Raw genomic sequence first — 23,598 nt, 5'->3', positions numbered from 1 at the left:
ATTCATCTTCATTGTAATTGTTGTAATCACGTTGAAATAACTTGATTACTTATATACATAACCTAACCCTTACCCATTTAACAATTGTGCTTTGGCAACACATGTCAAATGTCATGCAAATAAAGCCTAGTGAAACTGACGATAAAGAGAATAGAATAGAAGAGAATATGTTTTACACAATAAATAACAACTGACGATCACCAGTTGCTTCCTGTTTCTGTTTCTGTTGAGGCCGTGTGCGCAGCCGGGGCTGTGTGGAGTGAGAGCGCAGCCCGCGAGCAACAGCCCGGCAGAAGGGAAACATCACGTGGTGACACATCTCTACGACTGACGTCACCGTCCCCATCTCCAAGCAACCCCTCCATCAGCACTCGCGTCACCGTGAGCCCGAGCCGCGTGGTTGCCCGGCAACCCGTGCCTTGCGCTCGGGCCCGGCCTTGCCTTGCACCCAGCTCGGAGCTCTGACGCGGGTGTGACGTTAATAAGGTGGGTATCAATTTGTTATGGTGGCGGAGGGAGGGAACAGGAGGAGGAGGAGGAGTTCCCCCTGTGAGTGCCGAAGCCCTGTGGTCTGCATTCCGGCGGAGCGCTCAGGAACACACCGGCCGCAGCCCAAAGTCCGGGGCCAGCACAGAGACTTGTTGTAAATACTCAAAGTAAAAAAGTTTTTCCGCTGTGTTTTCTACAGTTTTTCCGCTCTGATGTGTTGTTGTAACGTCGCTCTGGTTTGGAATGGTTTACGTTTCATCTGAGAGCTGTCCGAACAGTGAGAGAAAGTGCTTTATGTCCGCTCTTTAAGGTAAGGCGACTCTCTTCTCTCCCTTAGACATTTTACTCCCTGATTAGCTCCTGTAAGATCATTTTGATAATTTCTTAAAAAGCACAAGGTCAGCTTCCGGGTTTAGTCTCATTTCTTATTTCTACAACTGTATTTGATCGGTAGAAATCAAGTGTAGCCTACCTACATTTCATAATGGTATTATCGCTGTAGGATTATCACATCAAGAAAATATACTTGTAAGCCTTAATAAAACTGGGATAAATATTTGTCCACTTAAAATAATTTGCTATTAAAGATTTCACTGTGAAGAAATGTTTGATTGCACTTCACCCCATCTAGGTTGTACTGTTTCCCACTGAACTCATTTGTTATACAGGAAAGTTTTCACACTGCTGCACCATAGATATAGACCCACATATATGCATATTGTATTTATTTATTCTAAGGTTATCTGGAGAAAAGCATCTAACAAATTAAAGTTATATATAATGTAAAAAATATAAAGATATCTGTTAATATGAAATGTATGTTAATGTAAATGTGAAATGAAATGAACGACTCCCTGCGTCTCTGCAGGTACCATATTAAGAAAATGTAGGCAACTTTATCAGTTTTTAAGCCTTATTAATGGCTGGAAAACACGTTTATCCACTTAAAATAATTTACTATTGAAGAATTCACTGTGAAAAAAATTGTAATTGCACCTTGCTCACCCCTGGCTAGTAAGCCACTGAACTCATTTGTTATACAAGACATTTTTCACACAGCTGCACTATAGATTTATGTATGAGCTGCACAATATACTAAAAAAAATCACCATTCAGATGATAATTTTTGCATCACAATTTTGAATTTGCACAAAAAAAAAAAATAAAATCATGATAATGTGACATTTGTTGGGGTCTGCACCAAAAAAAACATGTTTGCAGCACTACATTATTTCATTATAATGCCATTTTATCACACATTGTACCTTAATGAAAACAACTGCAGCTCCTTTGATTTGAGTATTGCACATTGCCATATTGCAATTTTGATAATATGTTAATTAACTGTGCAGCTTTGATATGTATATAGGTCCACAGATATTCATACTGTATTTATTTATCTACGCTGATTTGTACAAACACATCTGTCAAATTAATGTGATATAATGTAAAAAATGTGCTGTCGATATGCAGTAAAATGAAAGGCACTCTGTGTCTCTACAGGTACTTGCCTTAAACTACTCCAGCGCTGTAACTACAGACTTGCTGCACCATGGTGATCATGACAGAGAACAGCCGGGGGGCTCAGTCCAGCCCTGTCCAGGGACGGCCTCTGCAGGTCGGCTTCTACGAGATCATCCGCACCCTTGGGAAGGGGAACTTTGCTGTGGTGAAACTGGCCAAACATAAAGTCACCAAAACCCAGGTCAGCAGTTGCTCTCTTATGAATTGTGTGACTGTATTAAAGATGCATAATCTTGGAATTGGTCATTTTTTAATTTATGATCGGCTTTTGGTTTTCCAGGTGGCCATTAAAATTATTGACAAGACCAGACTTAACCCCTCTAACCTGGAGAAGATTTACAGAGAGGTGCAGATCATGAAGCTGCTAAACCACCCCCACATCATCAAACTCTATCAGGTGTGTGTTATCTGTCATCTCTCTGCAGCGTTGCATGCATGCCTGTATTTGCATATGTGCAGAACAGAGCTGCATCAATCAGTTGTTTCATCGATTAGTTGTCAGTTATTAAATTAATCACTTTCCATTGTGGTAATCAAATAATAATTTTTAGTAATTAGTAATTTTTTAAGAAAAAATATACAAATTTTATAGAATAAACAGCTAATCGATTAATTGAGAAAATGTTAAACAATGAAAATAATTGTTATTTGCAGAACTTTTTGTGTGCATGCAGCAGTGTATAACATCTTCACTGTGTTGTCTGCTTCTGTGTTGGCTCCTTGTTGCAGGCATAAATCTGAGTTAAATGCAATTGTGTGGAAAACTTTCACAAAATGAGGACAAATTTATGTCCCTCAGTAACAATGTGGTGGTGCAGAGCTCAGTATTGATGATATGCGAGTGCAGCAGTGCCATTATGTGTGGGAAAATGAGGGCCATTTGTTGTCTAAGTGGTTTGTCCTGGCTAGTTGTGAGCTGCTTCTGACTCTCAGAGCACATTGAATCATATGTACAACACAGCAGCATCAGTGCAATTCCTTCTGACCTCCTTCTGTGTGTACGTCTGCGCGTGTGTGTTGGAGTGAGAGTAATCATGGGTACCGGTCAGTGTTGAGAACAATGCATTTCAAAACATTTTCAGTTATATAATGTGGAGAAGCAGAAGTATGGGAAGCAGAGAAAAGACAGGAGACTTGCTGGTTAATGATGCATCCTCAGGTCTGAACCGTTAAGCCCAATTAGCATCTGTTAAAGCCAAGTGCAATGTGTCTGTACGTCACGTGAAGGCCTCCCCACAAAGCACTGCTTTAACTCTTAATCAAATTGAAGACTTAGTGGAAAGAATCCGCTTTTTACCCTCAGCTGGCCTCTCAAGCATCGTGGCACGCGTCTGGCAGCAAACAACACAAACACACACCCACGCTAACAAACACACACACAATGCCCTTTCTTTCTTCTGTTTCTCACTCTGGATTTTTGTTCTGTTTTGCTTCTTCTGAGGATTACTGCATGTCCGGTTTTAAGCAGCTGAGCAGTATTTACTGTGAAATCATGTCTCGACTGCAGCAATAAGAGCATGATATTATTCCTTGAAACACCAGCAGTGTTTCCCGTCATGCACAGCTGAGCTGGAGGATACTGACTGTATCGTCTAAAGAAATAATTGGCCATTTAACCAACTATTAGTTGACTGACAGAAAATGAATCATTTAACACATTTTTCATGTAAAAAAGCCAAACTTTTGTCATTATGTTTAGAACATTTAGTCAAATAAAACAAGAAATTTAAAGAAATCACTCCCTGACTCAGGAAATTATATTGGACTTTTTTTTTTATTATTATGACATTTTAGAGACCAAATGATTAACTGAATAATGGGAAAATCAAACAGTAGATCATTCTATTAATAAATAATTGATTGAGCTAATGATTTTTTAAAATTTTGATTAATCTTGTGGTTATTTTATTAATTTATCATTAAGTTGTGTAGTCCATGAAACATCAGCAAATGGTGAAAAAATGTCAAAGTAGCTCCCAAAGCCCAAGATGACAAATCAAATCAAACAAATGTTATATATTATATATAGCTATTTAGTTTACTGCTATAAAGGACCAAAGTAACCAGAAAATATTCACATTTCAAAAGCTGAAATCAGACTTTTTTTCTAAAAAAATTTGAAAATAGTTGCAGATTCATTTAATAGTTTACAGCCAATTTAGTAATCATCTACTCACTGCAGCTCTACAGTTAAAACAAAAGTAGTGATACAGTGTGTGAGAAAAATCAAAATAGTATAACAGTATCAGGGTCTGCTGCCTTGTTACAATAAACTGCTGTGAAAAATTAGTGATAGTAATATTTAATGGTACTCATGTTGTAGAGGTGGGTGGTATGAACAAGATTAATTTATTAAAAGTTAATTGTAAAAGATATATTTGTAGAGCTAATTTCCTAAAAAAAATATGTACTAACAAAGACTTTAGCTCTCACATTGTGACAGCTTTTGGTGAATCAATTCAACATGAAAACTGTTAACCATGACACCTCAATTCATTTTTTTCAACAATAAAAACTGAGATAAATTTGATGAGAGTGGATTATTATCATCTAACCCCCTTTTAAAAGTGCTTTCACAGCTGTGACGTCCAACATGGATGACCTCTGTTTGCATCCTGCATGTGATGCATGCTTGTTAATTTTTCCGTGCCCTTGGGTTGTCTGAGGTGATGCTAGTCAGATGGTCGGTACTTGATGACGTTAAGCAGCCATCTTCACAACTGCAGCCCAGCTTATCCTCTTTCTTCCACAAAGGAGGTGGCATAAGACCGTCTTGTGATTCAAGGGTTACATTTCTAAGGTGTATTTTTTGGGGCCTCTGTATTCAAGGATCATGAAGCCTCTCTCTTTGTCTTTGTCTCAGCCTCTCTTTGACCTTGTATCAATCACGCGCTCCCGTCTTATCTTCTTAAAACCTGTTTTCCCACCACTGGGGCCGTCAGTACAAGCTCTGCTGATCTGCTTTGCTGAGAAGACCATTTTTTTTTTTGCTTTGAATTTTAGTAGAGTCTTCACGTTTTTTACGATTAGGGTTGCAACTAACTATTGCTTTTGTTATTGATTAATCTATCAATTATTTTCTCACTGAATTAATTAGTTGTTTGATCCATAAGATGTCAGAAAATGGTGAAAGAAGAACCAAAATGGGTTTTCCTCTGGGGGCAAGCTGAAGAACCATTTATTTTTCTAGTTAGCACCTTTATTTCTAGTGTAGATGACCAAATGAATCAAAATATTCACATTGAGAAGCTGAAATCAAAGAATTTTGATTTTTTTTTAATTTGAACAAATGACTCAAATGACTAATTGATTATCAAAATAGTTGGTGATTAATTCAAGTTTACAACTAATTGATTAATTGACCAAACATTGCAGCTCTACAATACAGTTATGACAAGACATCTAACATATTAAATTCATTTGATGGAAATGTTCAGGAATAATAAATCTAAATCTAAATAAATATACTGAATATTTCAAAATAAGGGAAAATACAGATGTTAAGGGGTTAATCCTCCTGGGATAGTTTGAGAGTCCTTGACGTTCTGTGCTTGTTCTTCAAAGCCATGACGTCAGCAGCACCTCAAGGTGACAGAGCACCAGAGAGCTGCCCTATCTGTCTCACAGATAAAGACTACTGGCCACCCGGAGGCATCTGTGCATTGAATCATTCTTTTGCTTTTTGCTCTCTAAAGGGACCTGGTGTGGTGAAAAGAGTTAAGCTCCACCATTCACTGGAATTTAGTGACATTTAATTCAAAGTTGGCCAGCACCATTATCCAGACAGGGCTTTGTCTTCTGACGAAAATTGCTTTGTTGTGTGACTCTGCTGCTCAACAACTGCCCTGTCCCCAAGGGCTCTCATGGGAAATGGAGGCTTTCAGGAAAGGATTGGGAATTGCGTCTTTCCGGCCCACATAGTGCGCTGGGCATTGAGTGATTGCACTTGTGGTGTTTTTGATACACTAGCAGGCCCCGTGTGAATCTGTGCGGATGTTTCCTAGAAATAAAGAGATAGGGGTAGCTTGAAATTCAACACCAGCATTGGATGCCAACTAGTGTCAGCCTCAGGGACAACCTGTCCAACCATTTGATATAAGTCTGTCTGTGTTCTGCATGTTTACGAGAGTCTTTTCCCTCAGGGTTTGTGTATAAATGAGCATTTAAGACATGATATAAATGCACGCGGGAAGTCACTGACAGCTGGGTTATGCAACAGGGCATATCATGGAAAGTGAGGGTGTTGGTGTTGTGTGTGTGTGTGTGGAGCAAGTTTATGGAGAAGTATGAGAAGGGGATTTTTGTGGTTAGAAAATATCTCATGCCCAGAAACGCCTGGAGCTAGCTGCACTGAATGACTTCTCTTCCGAAAATGTATTCCTTGTCATCATCGCCAGCTGTCCACGATGACCCAGTTGGTTCAAACTCTCGTCTTTTTTCTGTTTCTTAGGTCATGGAGACCAAAGACATGCTGTACATTGTGACCGAGTATGCAAAGAACGGAGAAATGTTTGGTGAGTTCAGCTTTCAAATTTAGATTTTTGTACTTGTAGAAATGAATGTAGGTTAAATCTGTTGATCGTGACACACTAAAATATCCTCTCTGCCTCCCTCCAGACCACCTGACCTCAAACGGCCGTATGAGTGAAGATGAGGCACGAAAGAAGTTCTGGCAAATCCTCACAGCCGTGGACTACTGTCATCGACACCACATCGTACACCGTGACCTAAAAACTGAGAACCTGTTGCTGGATGCCAATATGAATATCAAACTGGCTGGTAGGTCTGCCATATGCAGTTTATGTTTACCATGGCTGCTGGTTTGCAGTGTCATGCAAGTGTTAATTTACTTTTGCTAGAAATCAGTCTTTGTATTTCCTTTGCTGTTTTGTATTTTCACCTGAAGAAAGTATTCACACCTGTGGGATTCTTGAACCACTTTAATTAAATCATTGTTGTGCTCTCGTTTTAGTTAAGTGTGAATAATCCAATCATTTTGCCAATATAAACCAGAGGAAATGACTTTAGTGCACACACAGACTCTGGCATGAAGATGTTTTATTGGCTGTGTCTCAGAGCAGAGCAGGACAACAAGACTTTTGTGTGAGAGAGACACTACGTCAGCTCGATAAGACCTGGTCTATGAATCTGTTCTCTTACAGTTACAATAAGACAGTTTTCTTTCCTGCGCCTTGAGCTTCTAATGCTGGAATGTAGAGAAAATAAACAAGTCCAAATGACAAAATTGTTGTGTATCTTTGCTCCTGTTTTGCAGATTTTGGATTTGGAAACTTCTACAATGCAGGGGAGCCTCTGTCTACATGGTGTGGCAGCCCGCCTTATGCTGCGCCTGAAGTGTTTGAAGGGAAAGAGTATGAAGGGCCTCAGCTGGACATTTGGGTAAGCATTTAAAAGGAAAATACAGACACAAATATTCATTCAAGCATTCATTTTCTTCTTGTGCTAATATTTTGCTGTTTTCTTCACAGAGCCTTGGTGTGGTGCTTTATGTTCTTGTCTGCGGCTCTCTTCCATTTGATGGACCCAGCCTTCCTGCTCTCAGACAGAGAGTCACCGAGGGACGATTCAGAATCCCTTTCTTCATGTCCCAAGGTAAATTGGCCACAAATCATAACCATTACTGCTTACTGATGGTTCTGGCTAAATCCAAAGTGCTAAAAATTCCTTGTTTATGTTCTGCAGACTGTGAAAATCTGATCCGTAAGATGTTGGTAGTGGACCCAGCCAAGAGGATCAGCGTGGCCCAGATCAAGCAGCACCGCTGGATGTTAGCAGACCCAACCGCAGCCCACCAGACCCTCAGCCACTCCCTCACAGAGTACAACTCAAACCTGGGGGACTACAGTGAACCTGTGCTGGGCATCATGAACACCCTGGGCATCGACCGCCAGAGGACCATTGAGGTGACTTAACATAAAGAACAGTTCAGTGGGTGGGGTAGGCAGTAAGTGGGGTTTTAAGACAAGTTATTCATGTCTAGCATAATATGACAATGCTGTGGTTAAGTTCTGCTTAGGTTTAGGGACAAAGAACATCAGGTTAGGCGTAGGAAAAGGTTCAGCAAAAAAGCTTTAATTTCTCCTCGCTTGACAAAAACTTGTTGGACAAATAATGTGGCCAAATAATATAAAACTAAAAAATGGCGCAGTGAGAAAGGACTACGCACAAAGAAAGAGATAGAGAGGAAGAAAAAGATTAGCTATAAAGAAAGGGAGAGATGGATCTAAGTTGGCATTCAGAAGGTAAACAAAGCGGCAAAACCACTAATCTGCTGTCTGTACTTCCCCCCAGTCTCTGCAGAGCAGCAGTTACAATCACTTCTCTGCTATCTACTACCTGCTGCTGGAGAGAGTGAGAGAGCATCGCACGCAGCAGCTGAGCCGTCAGTGTGGAACCTGGAGCCAGAGACCCAGAAGCACCTCCGACTCCACCGGCCCAGAGGTGAGCACTCCAGCTCACAGTTGTACCTTGTCCTGATCTACCCTGCTGTTGGTACTTTGAAGTCTAATACTGTGTGTGCTTTCCGGTTGGTCTTAGGTGATCATGGAGTCTACAGACAGCTTTAGAACCACAGCATTTTCAATTCCAGCCAAAAGCACTCCTCCAGTGTACTCAGAGAAGGAGTACGACCAAGGTGGATTGTTCCAGGTAAACATATTTGTGATCTACTAATAGATCAGGCCCCATATGTCCTCTGTCAATCGGTGACTAACAGCCCGTCTTCTTTCAGCGTGTGGTGTTTCCAGTGGAGGCCAGCCTGAACAGACTGCTCTGGAACCGCTCCATTTCACCCAACAGCCTACTGGAGACGAGCATCAGTGAAGAGGTGCGGCCCAGGGACCTGGAGGAGGAAGAGGCAGCACAAACTCTCGGGCCCCTGCTCCCTCCCACCACCACGTCCCGCAGACACACTCTCGCTGAGGTTTCGGCCCGTTTCCACCAGTGCAACCCTCCATGTTAGTATGCCATACAAAAAACAGTACACTAATCCACATTCTGTCACATATACGGAGTCTTATATCTTCCTTGTTGTGTTCGTGCAGGTATCGTGGTCAGTCCCTCAGATGGTGCCTCCTCTGACAGCTGTCTGAAGTCCTCTTCCAGTCCAGCCCCCACTCTGCAGGTTGCTATGGGTGGCACGTCAACACGTCTGGCTTCTGGGGCCGAAGGTGGAGCTCTGCTGCCTACTAGAGCTCCCCTGGCCCTTTCCTCCCACCTCCTGCCCCAGGCTCAGGGCAGCCTGCCCGCTGCCAGCTTCCAGGAGGGTCGCAGAGCCTCCGACACCTCCCTCACACAAGGTACAGGAGCCTCACCGTGACCCAGTGTCATTTATCCCCTCGGGCTTTCATTTTTCTCATGTCTGATGTGTAACATTATACGATCAAAGGAGCCTTGTCTAACAGTTTCCCACGTCTCTCCACAGGCCTCAAAGCTTTCCGCCAGCAGCTGAGGAAAAACACACGCACTAAAGGGCTTCTGGGATTAAATAAGATCAAGGGTCTGACGAGACAGGTTGTTCCTCCACCATCCTGTAACCGCGGCAGCCGAGGGTCACTGGGTCCAATGCTCTCTGAGCACCGCAGCATGCTGGAGGAGGTGCTGCACCAGCAAAGGTCAGCTGCACTATTACAGTTGTTAAATTAAAAAAAAAAATAGATCATGTAGGGACCACCTGAGTTTTCTCCTTAAGGCTTAATTTCTCTTTAGCTGAGGGACTTAAGCTGATGGTACAATCTTCAGTTTCCATGGAGACTGTTTGTTTGTTTGTACTGGTTTGTACGAGTTACAGGAAGATAACTAAGAATAACTGTTAGCCAATATGGCTGACAGTGAAAAAATGCACATGCAGCAGGGTTAATGACAGCAAGCTTTTTCATTTAGGCCATAATGTAATGTGCTTTTAATTAATTCCATACACTAATCATTCATCTTCATCAACTCTGTCTTTCAGGATGCTCCAGATCCAGCACCAACCCCAGCCTCAGGTCCAGGCCCCTCAGGCAGGACCTACCCAGAATCCCCTGCTGTTTCTGGCCCAGCAGCAGTCACCCTCTCCTCCACCTGCTGCGGTGTTTTCTTCCTCCTCCCTGTTTGACAGCCCCGCCTGCTCCGTGCTGCCTCCTCAGCAAGCTTCGGTGGCTCTACAGCACGGCCACTGGCAACAAACCCTGGAGACTTCCTCCTCGTCCTCCGGCTGCTCCTCATCCTCCTCATCCTGCTTCTCCTCCTCTCTGTCCCCCGTGGCCTCTGCTGCTTACCTTCTCGAGGCTCGTCTGCACATCAGCCAGCAAACTCACCCTCAACCTCACACCACCGGCCTCCAACAGCAGCCCCAGTCTGCAACACCATTCACCCTCCCCATCATGTCCAAACCGGCTGTGTGGAGCATGGGTGCTGTGTCCAGCACAGATCCTGACATGCAGCAGCTCAGCAGCTGTGTGATGGTGAAGTAAGACATCAAACATGAAGACTGGTGATTGTTCTGTGAAAGACGCTCGAATCCTGACTTGATTCTGAGCCAAGAAGAAAAAAAGAGTAGAAGTGGGGAGAAAGAACAAAAAGCAGATGCAAGAAACAAATGTACACTTTACTCAACAACATGTGGTACACATATGAGAATGTGTCCACCACACGTGTGTTTGCTTTTGATATCATATAAGCTAAAGACTAAGCAATAACCAAACTCTGGAGAGGGTGTTTAGCCTGAATGAGACAACCAGAGAAGCAATAATAGACTGAAAGACTCTCATCCAGCTCCCTGACAGGCTCACTTGAATGAAACGAGAGCCGATGAAGTTACATCTCACATGAATACAGGAAGGCTCTTCCTCATTCTTTTTTTAGTCACTTTTTGTTCCTGTTTTTTTTCACTTGACTGGACAGAAGACCAAAATCTTTCCTTTTTTTAAATTTTTCCCACTTTGTTCGCCTTTCTAAAGAGAAATCTCTCTGTAGCAGTGCAATGGACATGCAGTTATAGTGCCCTAAGCTTACAAACGTTCACTGAAGGAGATGTATTGAAACTGTGATACTATTTTTTTTCTGTGCAAGATTATTATTATAGCTACGCAAATGCTGCTTTTACCTCAAGCTGCAAAAAGAATGCTACGTCCTCATCAGCCAAACCTGAAGGAAGATATTGTCTCGCTGATTGAGTAAAGCACAAACAGGTACATCATTCAGCCCGGTAGCACCTTACACACGTCCATATTCCCTCCGTTTGATAAGCATCTTCTTGTGAGGTGCTTTTACTACCTCCTCAGGCAAGAATTTGGAAACATCATTCGCAGAATATCAGAGGAATGACGACTTTCATATGGACAGAACAAAGACTGTGGGAACAGTGCAATATTTCACATTGAAATACAAAGGAAAGATACATAGGATGATCAAAATGCACATGCATATTTGCCTGAGGCTTTTTTTTTATTACTTTTTAATTGTGTCTGTTTGCTGTGCTGGCTAGCTGACTAGGAAAGGTACTAGTTATATAATATAATAACATGATACTGTAGAAACTGAGAGCAAAGACTCAAGGCATTTCAAAATGCTGCTGTCTCTTCACGCAGCATGCTTGTAGTTCTTTAAATGAAAGGAGGAAATTTGGGTTTTACCAAAGAGCGAACAGCACAAGAGATGGGTGATCTATCACAAAACACACTACTGACTTTTCACTTTGAATGCTGTCTCAAAATGTAGCATGGTGGTTAGCTAGCATTTTCACATTATCTCCTTAGCTTTCGCTGTGAGAAAATTCCCGCTGCCACCAAATCCCAATGCTACATGTGTTGTTGATATCTCTAGCTTTTACTATCAGGACCATGGTGGTATTCATTTTTTTGTACTTTTCTAGAAAAGAAGAAAACAAAAAACAACAACAAAAAAATCATAACCTAGCAATACCATGTTGTGCTGGAAGTTGAACTTTCTTCAGTTGTCCATAAGTGGCTAGAAATAAGTAGAAAATGACCTGCAACAAGCTGATTTATTTGTGCCGTCAGTTCAGACGACGTGTTTGAGAGCTGCAAGAGATGTGTAACATTGTAAGCTTAGTTAGTTCTCTCATATTTGTGAAACATCATGTAGAAGAGCAGTGTTTAAACCCAGTTCTACGTTGGAAACATGCAGTGTTAATATTTCTATCCAATAAGTTTTTGTTTGATTGCACTCACTACCAACACTTGTGCCTTTATCTGAACAAACCCGCGATCAGACATCTTCACGACTGATCGCTACACTGAAGAAAGAAGGATGGATGGCTCGGTTACTGCTGGCCTTTCACTGAGAAGCCCCTTTTGATACATTGTCTGACCTCTCTCGTCTCTGAATCTGACCTTTGAACTTGCTATGTAAACAGAAGCAAGAATTGCACTTTATTCATATTTCTTATTACTGATTTTTTTTTTTTTTTTGCTTCTCATGATGAAAAAACTTCACGAAACACTAAGACTCTTGATGCAAATCTGTAAGATGACCCATTTTTGATAAACTTTGGATAAGTATTTCATTTTCATTTTTTTTCCTGATTTGTTACTTGATTCTGAGCGTGTGTGTGTGTGTGTGTGTGTGTGTGTGTGTGTGTGTGTGTGTGTGTGTGTGTGTGTGTGTGTGTATGAGAGAGTATATGTGTGGAGGGGAAGAGAAAGAAAAAGGAAAGAAAATGTTAGTTCAAGAAAGATTGTTTATTTATGTGGCTATTTATTTAAATAAAGTTCACTTCCTAAACTGTCTGTTGTTTGAATTTTTTAAATCTTACTTGAACTGTAACTTAACTTGACTTTAATGCCTCTTTTACAACTTTTTACATGCATTTTTACATTCATGTTTACAGGTAAAATAATTATTAAGGTTTATGAAGGAGGCAAAGGACTACTTTATTTGTCATTGTAGGCAAACAACAAAATTTGGTTACACAGCCTCCTGCATCTCATTGCACATATTAAAAAGCATGTGACAAATAAAACCTTTGAATCTAATACTTAATATGCTGCAAAAATACAACAACAATAATAATAACTTTATTAATATAGTACCTTTAAAAACAGAGTTTACAAAGTGCTTTGACAGACAATGCAAGAGCAGGATATCCAAGAGGCAATATAACAGGTAAATTGAAATAAAATTAAAACACAAAAATAGGATAAAGAAGACAAAGCGATTAAAGAGATAAAAAGTATAAACCAAGGAAAATCATGTTCATATACATAAATGGAAATCAAGTGAATAAAAGCAAATAATGCTGTCAATATAAATAAAATTAATTATGAATATGAATTAAATCTTCATTATGTCAATAATATTATGTTAATATGATGGTCAGGGGAGAATTCATTACATACATAAACTTACATTATGTTTTTTTTTGTTTGTTTGTTTGTTTTTTACAAATAAGAGCTATTTAGACAGATGTTTCGTACAATATTTATATTTTCCATCTTTACCTGCCTCACAGCCTACATATTAGCATTATGTCAGGTGATGTGCTGTCGTTGTTGGCATCCGGTTCATAGTTTTGAACCATTTGGTGTATTTTGAAAAATCTGAGGCCACACCATTTAAAACAATTCAATTATATGACTAATACTGCATGAAACAGTATATCAACACGCCCACTGATGTTTACATGGTGCAATCACAAACTTTGGCAGCTGGCAAAGAAGGCTTCTGCAGGACTGCAGCTGGATTATGCATACTTGGGCAAATTGTCACAAAAATAATATAACTGAACATATTTACTTATCAGAGTTTTATTAGATAAACAGTGCCGTTTAGTTCTTTAATGGTTGAAAAATATGAAAACTGTTCTCACTTCAGGTGACACTATCATATACTGCATGTTAAGAGCAAAATGACTTCATTACATTAAATAAGTTAAATGAGTTGCACATGGAACTGTTAGATTTTTTTAGATAGCACCCTCTGGTTTTGGAGATATAACCAGTGTGACAACTTACCTGTGTGACAAGATGCCCCACTCTCCCCCACTGGTAATCATGAGTAACAATAAAGACCACTAGCAATAATTCTGGTGCAACACGAACTTCACCACGTTGTCCTACAAACTGTTTTATGCAATCATTTAATTGCTGCTTGTATGTTTTAATTCAGATTGTGTGATGAATGTAAAAAGTGTCCAGTCTTATGTAAAGTCTTTGAATGGATGATACAGGTGCAGAAAATACTGGCACTAACATATGGTACATTGCTGAACAAAACACTGCTTATTATTACACCTCATCCTCTCTCACTAGCTGATGACGAGGGTTGCTGATGATGCACAGGCACCCTGTGATAGCGCTGTGATGCTGAGTGATGATGCATTGGACCCTGATGACTCTCATGCTGGCTGCTTATTCATAAAGCTGAAAACGGACAGGTGTCTGACGTCTGACAGGAAAGGCTATGTGGGAGTCAAGTGATGCAAAAGCAGAACGAGAAGCCAAACCATCCGTGAGCCAAGTGAACTCTGCTGCTCGCTGTTACTCGCTCATTATCTCCAGTTAGACAAGAGGCAGACCTGAAAGTCCAATTAAGTTCATGCTGGACTGCACGTCCTGTTCCAAACTTACGAATGTGTTGATTTGCTGCTCATCACATGTACAGATTTACACTGTGAGGGGCCACTTCATCGACTCTCTCACACATACACACACACGTAACATATGGCTTGACATTTGGCATATGATCCTCATGGAGCTGCTCGTGAGGCTTCAGTGTGAAAGGGACGCTGTGCATTTGACATCCACTCACCACAAACACGTCAGTCATCAGCTGCTGCTGCCTGTGGACGTGACCTTGTATTAACTAACAAGCTTTTTGTAACACACTCTCAGCAGCATGTATGACCACCTGATTTATAGATGTGCTGTGTGTGTGTGTGTGTGTGTGTGTGTGTGTGTGTGTGTGTGTGGAGTGGGCATAAAACAACAAGGAAAGTATTCCTTTATTACACAGCTATGTTAAATATTCAAGTCTGATTGGTTAATTACAACATTCTATGGCCTGTTATTTTTGTATACTAGACTGTTGCTATAAATAACAGATAGTTGCTATAAACTACTTTGTATAACAGACTGTTGCTATGGATGCAGATCTGATCATAGACTCTGGAAGAGCAATAAAATCATTTTTATATCCGTATAATCATTTATAAAATAATATATTTTGTGTCTTTTTTTCATGTTTTTTGGGTAAGTAGCTGTGGAATAAGCAGGATACTTTACAGTGAGCAGGTCATTATGTTGAAAAAAAAAAACCTTCAGGATGATTCAGGACCCCTCAGCTTCACATCTAGCTCCTGCATCATTATATCAAAGTTTATTTCACCATAATAACCCACTCACTATGCATTGTCCCTTGCTGATTACACAGGTTTGTTAAATACTTGATTCTGATTGGTCAATTACAACCTGTTATTTTAGTACAGCAGCTATTAAGAACAGACCGTTGCTATGGAAGCAGTCTGCTTATAAGACCCTGGAGGAGAAATAACATCATTTTTGGGTATTGACATTAAACAGAAAACAGTCAACTCAAAACTACTTTTTGTATCTTTTTTTTTTTTTTTTAACAGATAATAGTTTTCATACAACATTGTAGGCTCACTTATGTTAGTACTGTTTACGACTGGCAAAAAGGAGCCTTATGATAAAGAGTAAAAAAGTGCATGCTGAAAATGTCAAGGTAAACAATATTGTAAAAGCCTTAGTGAGTGAATTTGGTAATTTGCTATGTTAATTTGAGATATGAGACTGGTTACATGATCATGACTTGTTAACAAATATCTGATTAAGCTGCCAGGTATAAATGCTGCTGATGGAGAACTGTGCTGATAAATGTGGGCTCATAATTTAGCATGTGACTGTTGCCCTTTTTACCTATTGTGTATGGTAGATTTAATAATTTTAACCACTGTATATACTGTATCTATTATACTGTAATAATGTACGTATTGTTAGTAAGAATGGTAGATAAAATAAAGCACTATATTAACATTCAATATAGTTTTATATAGTTTATATTTAATAACAGTTAATATGGTTTATAACTAGTGTTGTGTACAAACATGCACACTATAATATAGTTGTATGCACATAAAACAACATTCTAAAGGTTCAGTGTGTAAGATTTGCGGGATTTATTGGCAGAATGTGGCAGAAATGGAATATAATATTCAGTAATGTAAATATGCTTTTGTTAGTGTATAATCACCTGAAAATAAGAGTCACTGTATTTTCATTTCCTTAGAATGAGCTGGCATATTGACAGAGGGTGCAGGTAAAAATGAATTAAAGTTTTATTTGAAGGGTAAAGCTGATGTTATTTTTATTATTCCGATATTGAATGTGTTGCAACACAATGATTTATAAAGTAATTACAACCTAATTGATAACCTAACAATTTATGAATCATTTTTAAATGTCTTAATGTAAAGTGGTAACAGATGTTTTAAAGGCTTCTTTAGGAAGATCTGACAGCAGTACAGTAGTGTGAGTACATGTTTCTATGTATGTATAATCGGCAGAAAGAAATAGTGCAATACTGTTCCAGTTTTATTTCCGTTGAACAGCTGGAAAATTAGATCTGAGCCAATATAACCCCCCAGATTTCTTCACCCAAATGTCTTTTTTTACTTCCTTCCTTACTTCCTGATGTACTGACAGCACAGAGCAAGTCAACTGTTTGCTGGTGTAATCACATTGCAAAGATGATCCTTCTCACTGTACTTTCACGTATGTTGAGAGTTCCTGATTGGACAGGTCTGTTGAGTTTTCAGTATCCATCTCAGTGATAGATAGATATATAAATGTCATACCGTTTATAGCACTGCAATGTTTGTTGTGCATCTGTGCATGTAAATTGAGCTCAAGGGTTTGGATAGGTCTGTCTGGGTCACCCAGCACAGAGAAACACGGGACTCAAGTGTGGTTAGAACAGGTTGTTCCTGAGCTCCCAGTGTAACACAACGTGCTACACTCTGCATGAATGAACAGAACAGGAGGAGCAGAGAGGAGGTACATACGACCCAGAGATGTAAGTGCTGTAATGAGTATTCAGATCATTTACTTATATAAAAACAGCAATACAACAGAAGTATTTTCAGGAAAGTATACTTTCAAAACTAAAAATACTTACACAAACAAATGCTCCTGTGAGCATTAAACTACAATATATTATTGGATTGTTTTCAGTGATGAAGTAACCACTGTACCACTTGTGGGTAACAATGTACCATAGATATTGATATTTTATATTATTCCAATAGTTAATTCTTATAAATTTTGTGTTATTCTTTGCATTTCTTCTTATTGTTCTATATTTTTGAAAGAATGATTGAATATATATAAATAAAGGCACCCTGTTCTCATGCCAAGTTCTCAAATATTTGTGCTACTTTGTGACGCCCCTCAGTGTCTCATACTGATGAACAAACTACCATTTAGTCTTATACAGATGCCATTGACGTTGTGAAACGGTCGCAGTTTGGTTGCAGTTACCTAAACTGTTTAGTTAGGTTTAGGAAAAGATCATGGTTTGGGTTTTAAAAAGTATGTTACAGGTACAGAATGGTAAATAGTGGACAGAGCCTCTGTGATGTCACCAATGAGTTTCTGAAGAGTTGTTTAAAGCTCACAGTGTGGTGGCTCTGGTACTTACCTGTCATTAATTCTTCTTAAAGTTGAATAGAATCTAAACAGGTGAGTTATAACACCACCAGCATTCAGCACCAGTACTGTTGTCATGAAAAGGAGAATTAGCAATGCGCACCAAAACAGTTTTTTATACATATATATATATGTATATATATATATATATATATATATATATATATATATATATATATATATAGGCTGTAAATCATTTATTAAGACCATTAGATAACTTTGAGAGTTTCTTTTTTCACATGGGACACAGATCTCCTTTTTCATTCTTCCATCATCTGACATGGACACTTAAACACATCTCATAACGTTACTTAAGGGAACCTGGTGCTTCTGTATGAGACACCGAGGGACTTGACAAAACATCAGTATTTGATGATCTGGAAAATGAGAATGGGCTGATATAGGATACAAAGCTTTGTCAACATAACTTGTTAGTTGGGATGTGCGCGATTGTTCGTCTAATCAATGAAAACCACCCTCGCTAGTTGACACCGGAATAACTTGTTGGTTTAAGTATTTATTAATATTTTATTAATGTACAATACTGGCCATCTGTTGACTTTAAGATGTTATATGGCCACCTCCTGTTAACAGGGGCTGCAGCTCTGGCAGCCCCTCTCTCCCCTTGCTGATGTCCGGATGGCCGGGATTTTGTAATTAGCAAAGTGGGACAGATGACAGCTTGTAAAACCACAGCGGTTTGGCAATATTTTGATCTAGAAAATGAAATTAAGGTTGCATGTAGTAAGAATACAACCACATACCACCACTCAACTGGAGCAATGTGTAACCACATTCAGCACAGACATGGACAGTAACTTGCAGGCAAGCAGGCTGCTGCTGCCAGCACAGCTAATGTTAGCCACTCTGTGTGGCAGCCAGCATCAGCTCTGAGTAAATGATGTCGCTCACCTGCAGACACTGTGATCTTGCACAGTCTAAGAAGATAACACTTTCAGTGAGTTGTTGTTTTGTAGGTTAATTTGCAATGTTCATGTCCAAAAATTTTTTTTGACAATCCCTTTCAATCATTATGAATCACCCACTAGAAGTGTGAAGTGGTGTCTGTCTCTGCAGAGACCCTCCAGTCCTCTGCCTATTTCCTCTTTTGCTCATTATTTTGCTGTGCTCAGGATGCTAAGGACCAGTCTGAAACATCTGTACTTGACATCCTGGCATTTTTGTGTGTATGAACAGCTCAGACAAATCCCATTGATTTCTTTAATCGACAGAGAAATTAGTCACCAGGAACATCTATTGGTTGCAGTCTTTTCATGGTATTTGTTTACAGTAAGAAAAAACTTCCACCACTGTGCAAGACCGAATTTCCTTTTCAGAGCCGAGAGTAAAATGGAACTTTGGAGCATTTTGTGATTAGTACAGGACTATTACGCACTTAAGTGTGAAGAGCATTTGGATGGACCTATCTGTCTCACCCTCTGCTCTCCAACAGACTCACACACACACCCACTCTCTCTCTCTCACACACACACACACACAAAGAGAAAGTGAAAAGAGTCCAAGGTTCTACACAGAGACTGGTCGACATAAAACATTCAGAGTGTTTTGAATAAGTAACTCAGTTATCAGAAGTGAAAGTGCATTGAGTTGAGAGGGTTCTCGAGGCTTTGTGTGACCAAAAGCAGAAGAGACTGAAAAAGAAAAAAAAAAAAAAAAAAGCAGAAGCCGGAGAAGAACTGCAATGGATGAGAGCGGAACTTTCTGTCTGATGACTAAAGGGAAACTCAGACTCATAAGGTCAATTATACTGTATCAACCACGAGAACTGTTGCATAAGAGACTATGAAGTAGCACAGTTACTGTACACAAAAAACCCACTGGCCTGAATATGATGTAAAGCCCAGAAAAACACACTCAGACATATTCGGGAGGTGACTGTAGGGGCTTTTGGATCTCTTCCCCCCTCGCTGAGAGATTAGCGCCCTCCAAAATGTGTGTACGTGAGTGAGAAACTGTACACATGCGTCACTGCCAATAATCAAGCTCTCTGGTCGGACAAGTATGAATACCAGAGGATTTGTGGAACTCATGGAGGTTCAGAGCAAAGTAAATAAACAACTTTCGGAAGTGCACGACAGGACTCTGCATTACAGAGTCAGTTCAGTTCAGTTCACTGATCCATGCGGAACAGCAGCAGATACAGAAACCTTTTAGTTTTTTTTAATTTTAAAATAACATTCAAGTTGAAATGAAGTTGGTTTCATAATATAAAGACTAAGAGGTTAGTATGACCAGTGAGGGACTTGGCTAACAGACAGAGAAACACCTACTGCAACACAAACTATGAAGAAAAGACATCATAGTACTGAGACAACTCTAGTTTAGTGCTATTTGATGTCTGTAATGTCTTCCATCTGACTCTGTTAACTGACGCAAATTCTGGGGATTGTGTCTTATTAAATTCAATTAGATAACTGAAAGCAGCTGTGACCTATACACCCTTTTAGAGCTGACGTCATTGTTACGTCACAGTGTTATCTGGAAGCAAAACGAAATAAAACACAAATCACCTCTGAGTGGTAAATGAACATAACCAAGTGAAAATGTCATCTTTCTGTGTTGTTGGTGGCTCCAAACTGACATTTTATCGCATACCAGCTGCCACTGCCTGTCAAAACAACTAAAAGACAACTATGGTTAAACACGATAAGACAAAAGATGAACAAAAGAGCTGTAACAAAATAAACAAAATGAACTCACAAAATGTCAACAAAGGCCATTTTGTCACACCTATTATCCTTGTTAAACAGAGAAATACAACCGATCACCTTCTGAATTCAGGTTTTTCTCTTTTTACCAAACAAAGCTTTAAGTGTCTCGTTAAGTCACAGAACCGGACAGAAAAACGATGTAAAGCTCTCCCAACCAGTCTTTCTTAGTCTTACCACTTGTCCAACAAACAGCAACTCTGGTTTGGTTGAAATAAATCCTTAATTCACTGCGATAGATGAAAATCATCTGACTGTAGAGCCTCAGGGGTCAAAGGTCATGGGCATTCAATTGTTGGTTTTCTGCCTTCACACGCAGAGATGTCTCCAGATTCTCTAAATCTTTTAATGATATTACGGATTGTAGACGGTGAAATCCCCAAATTCACTGCAGTTCTGTGTTGAGAAATGTTAGACTGTTAAACTGTTGGACTATTTGCCAACACAGAATGGTGAACCTCACCCCGTCTATGCTTGTGAATGACTGAAGATACCCCTTAATTATCCAATAATGATACCATCACCTGTTACCATTTAACCTGTTCACCTGCCACATGTTCCAGACAGGTGTTTTTTGATCATTCCACAACTTTCCCAGTCTTTTGTTGCTCCTGTCCCAACTTTTATATTTCCAAAAAATAACAATAAAGTAAATCTGTTTGAACATAAGAATATAATAACATAAATATATTGTCTTTGTACTGTATTCAGTTGAATACAAGTTGAAAAGTATTTGCAAATAATCCTGGTTTATTTACAGTTTTGGAAAAAGAACTGGAAATCTGGACTCAAGTACAAGTCCTGTTACATCGCTAAAATATTATTCAGTTACAGTTAAAAGTACTGGTGTTAAAATATACTTAAGTAAAAGTACAAAGTATGTAGTAGTAGTAGTATAGTCTGTGTAAAACTGAACTAAATGCACAGAGTGCAGCTGTAGGCCGCAGCCAGCCGCTGTCCAATAAGTCCTGGTGGGGTGTAAACTAGTTGAATGCCTCTGCAAATTAATCCGAAGACGAAGAAAAAACACCGCCGCCACCAGTCTGTAACCCTTTTCTCTTCGTAATTAGTTGCTACAACTTCTCTTTTTGTACTTATTCTTCATCAAAATGGCCTGACAGCACTGTACACGCAACTTCACTCTTTGTGGTTCACAGCAGGGTCAAAGAAACTGCTGCACACCACACTCATACCTGTCCCCCTAAACAATGGGTGCTTTTCATTACGTTGAATTTTGCCTCCTCGTCTCCTCTCTCCTTTGTCAACCCAGAAGTTGTTTCCCCTCTGGCATGATGAAGGGTTTTCCAATTGCTTAAATGCACCTGGAGGAGACGAGAAGCGAGGAGAAAGGAGGCTTCTGGAGGAGCTCAGAGCGAGGATACACCGGTGTATCCTACGTGGAAGTCTTTTATCATTTAAGGGGCGTGCCATATAAATGACACACTCAACGTTATCCTGAACACAATGAAATCATTTTAATTACACAGTTTATTCTCGCAGTTACATGATGAAACGCAATATCATACCCCGTCAGTCTGTGCGTGATGTGTCTGGCACTTTAGGGTATAAAGGTGACTTCAATTTTTAATTTTTTTTTTTTCGAGTGATCGTCAAACAACACAAACCCATGCATATATTAGATGATTTAAAAATAAGTTTAAATGATCCACATATTTAAAACAAATTACAAAATTATAGACTACTGTGAGCTTTTAGAAATTGTTCATAAGTAAAGGCCTCTAATGGCATTCAGCTGCAGTCTCTTTGACAGCTAATACAGCTGTGCAACGTGTCATCAGTTGTCTCAAATTCTCCTCAGTACTAAACTATGGTTTTAAAAGTAACTAAGTAGATTACATCTTCTAATGCATACTTAGCCACAAGTAAAAGAACAGACTTGAAAACTACTCATAAAAGTAAAAGTGCCCAAAGAACCTACTTAATTACAGTAATTTGAGTATTTGTAATTAGTTACTTCCTTCCCTGCATTTTACACAGCGTCACGTTTTTGTACACAGGCATTTGAGCTTATTCACTGGTAAATAAAAGAATTTTTATAAACCACACTGAGAGTCTGTTTTTTCTGACAAATGTTGTTAAACCCTCTGAGACAAATCTGTGACTTTGGGCGGTATAAATAAATCTGACTTCACTTGAGCTCATGGGACCAGTGCAGGAAGCGTTTAACAAAGACAAGGAAAGAACTCTTTCTGTTTGTTTTTATTAACAGCGTGGACATGCTGTTAATCACATGGCCTTACACAGAAATGGAAGTTTTACAGTTTGACCTCTTACACTATTTGTTAGTTATCATCTGTTGGAAGCAAAACCCACACTATAAACTAAAGTATCAGGGAACTTGACAGAGTTTTTCCATTTTGTCAGGTGTTTGAAGGCAACTCTCCGGTGATATCGTACAACTGGAATTTTTGTTGATGAGAGCGTATGAGCATGTGAGTGGTTTTGGTTTCTGAGAGGCTGAAGTGTGTCATTTGAAGAGAAGGCCTGACCCGAAGATCAACACACCCATACCTGGAATTAGGACACTGCTAACAACTGTAGCTGGGCGGCAACATGGTGTTGGAACTAGAACAAAGGATTAGTGACTGTGAGCAAAATGAAATGACATTAAGTCTAACAAGATGCCTCTGGGTGAATTTGAAAAAAATATTGCCCATAGAGATGACCAGGGCTGTAGGTGATATTTTAGGTCACAAATCCCCTGTAGCAGAACAAAGATTTTCTTTTCACTCGCTACCAAAAAAAACATGTACAAATGTGGAATTTTTAAAAAAGAAAAAGACAGAAGGAAAGAAAGAAAAGTCCCATTTTATTTGCCATTTTCACTTCTCAGTTGTATTTTCAGAAGGTTTTATCTTCCTACATTACAGTCAGTTCCAGATATGTGATTTCAGTACAGAATTGGACAAAGCAGGGACAAAAGTTAAACTTTTTTGGATTTCCCTCTTTACAGACATGTATTTATTCAGACTAACTATTGTGAACAACACACAGCTACCAATACCAACTGTTCTTTGAGTTTTGGATAAATGAGTCATGCGCAATCAGACTGGACATTTATGTCATGCATTGTTACTTTTGCCCCTCTCTGCTGGGATGGCAGAACAGGCGCTGCATGGACAGTTGAAAACATCAACCACAAAACAAGT

General features: G+C 39.5%; 1 protein-coding gene across 1 annotated transcript; it reads left to right on the top strand.

Annotated features, from left to right (window-relative positions):
• Positions 1-534: 534 nt before the first annotated feature.
• On the top strand, positions 535-12,759 carry sik1 (salt-inducible kinase 1). Its single transcript, XM_084724628.1, has 14 exons — positions 535-799; positions 1,993-2,194; positions 2,294-2,410; positions 6,464-6,527; positions 6,631-6,792; positions 7,289-7,413; positions 7,503-7,626; positions 7,717-7,937; positions 8,326-8,475; positions 8,572-8,682; positions 8,765-8,990; positions 9,078-9,332; positions 9,458-9,647; positions 9,986-12,759. The coding sequence occupies exons 2-14, from the start codon at positions 2,042-2,044 to the stop codon at positions 10,485-10,487; spliced, it is 2,400 nt and encodes a 799-aa protein (XP_084580754.1). The 5' UTR covers positions 535-799; positions 1,993-2,041; the 3' UTR covers positions 10,488-12,759.
• The last annotated feature ends 10,839 nt before the right edge of the window (positions 12,760-23,598 follow it).

The sequence above is a fragment of the Lutjanus erythropterus genome, chromosome 8 (genome assembly GCF_056507025.1).
Source record: "Lutjanus erythropterus isolate fLutEry1 chromosome 8, fLutEry1.hap2, whole genome shotgun sequence".
Classification (NCBI taxonomy): Eukaryota; Metazoa; Chordata; class Actinopteri; order Lutjaniformes; family Lutjanidae; genus Lutjanus; species Lutjanus erythropterus.
Note: the sequence above shows the minus strand (reverse complement) of the source record. Positions and strands in the feature narration are given on the sequence as shown.

Coding starts and splice junctions, on each gene's coding strand:
- sik1 (XM_084724628.1), top strand. CDS start 2,042: ATGGTGATCATGACAGAGAACAGCCGGGGGGCTCAGTCCAGCCCTGTC. Junction 6,528..6,630: donor AAAGAACGGAGAAATGTTTG/GTGAGTTCAGCT, acceptor GCCTCCCTCCAG/ACCACCTGACCTCAAACGGC. Junction 8,476..8,571: donor CCGACTCCACCGGCCCAGAG/GTGAGCACTCCA, acceptor GGTTGGTCTTAG/GTGATCATGGAGTCTACAGA.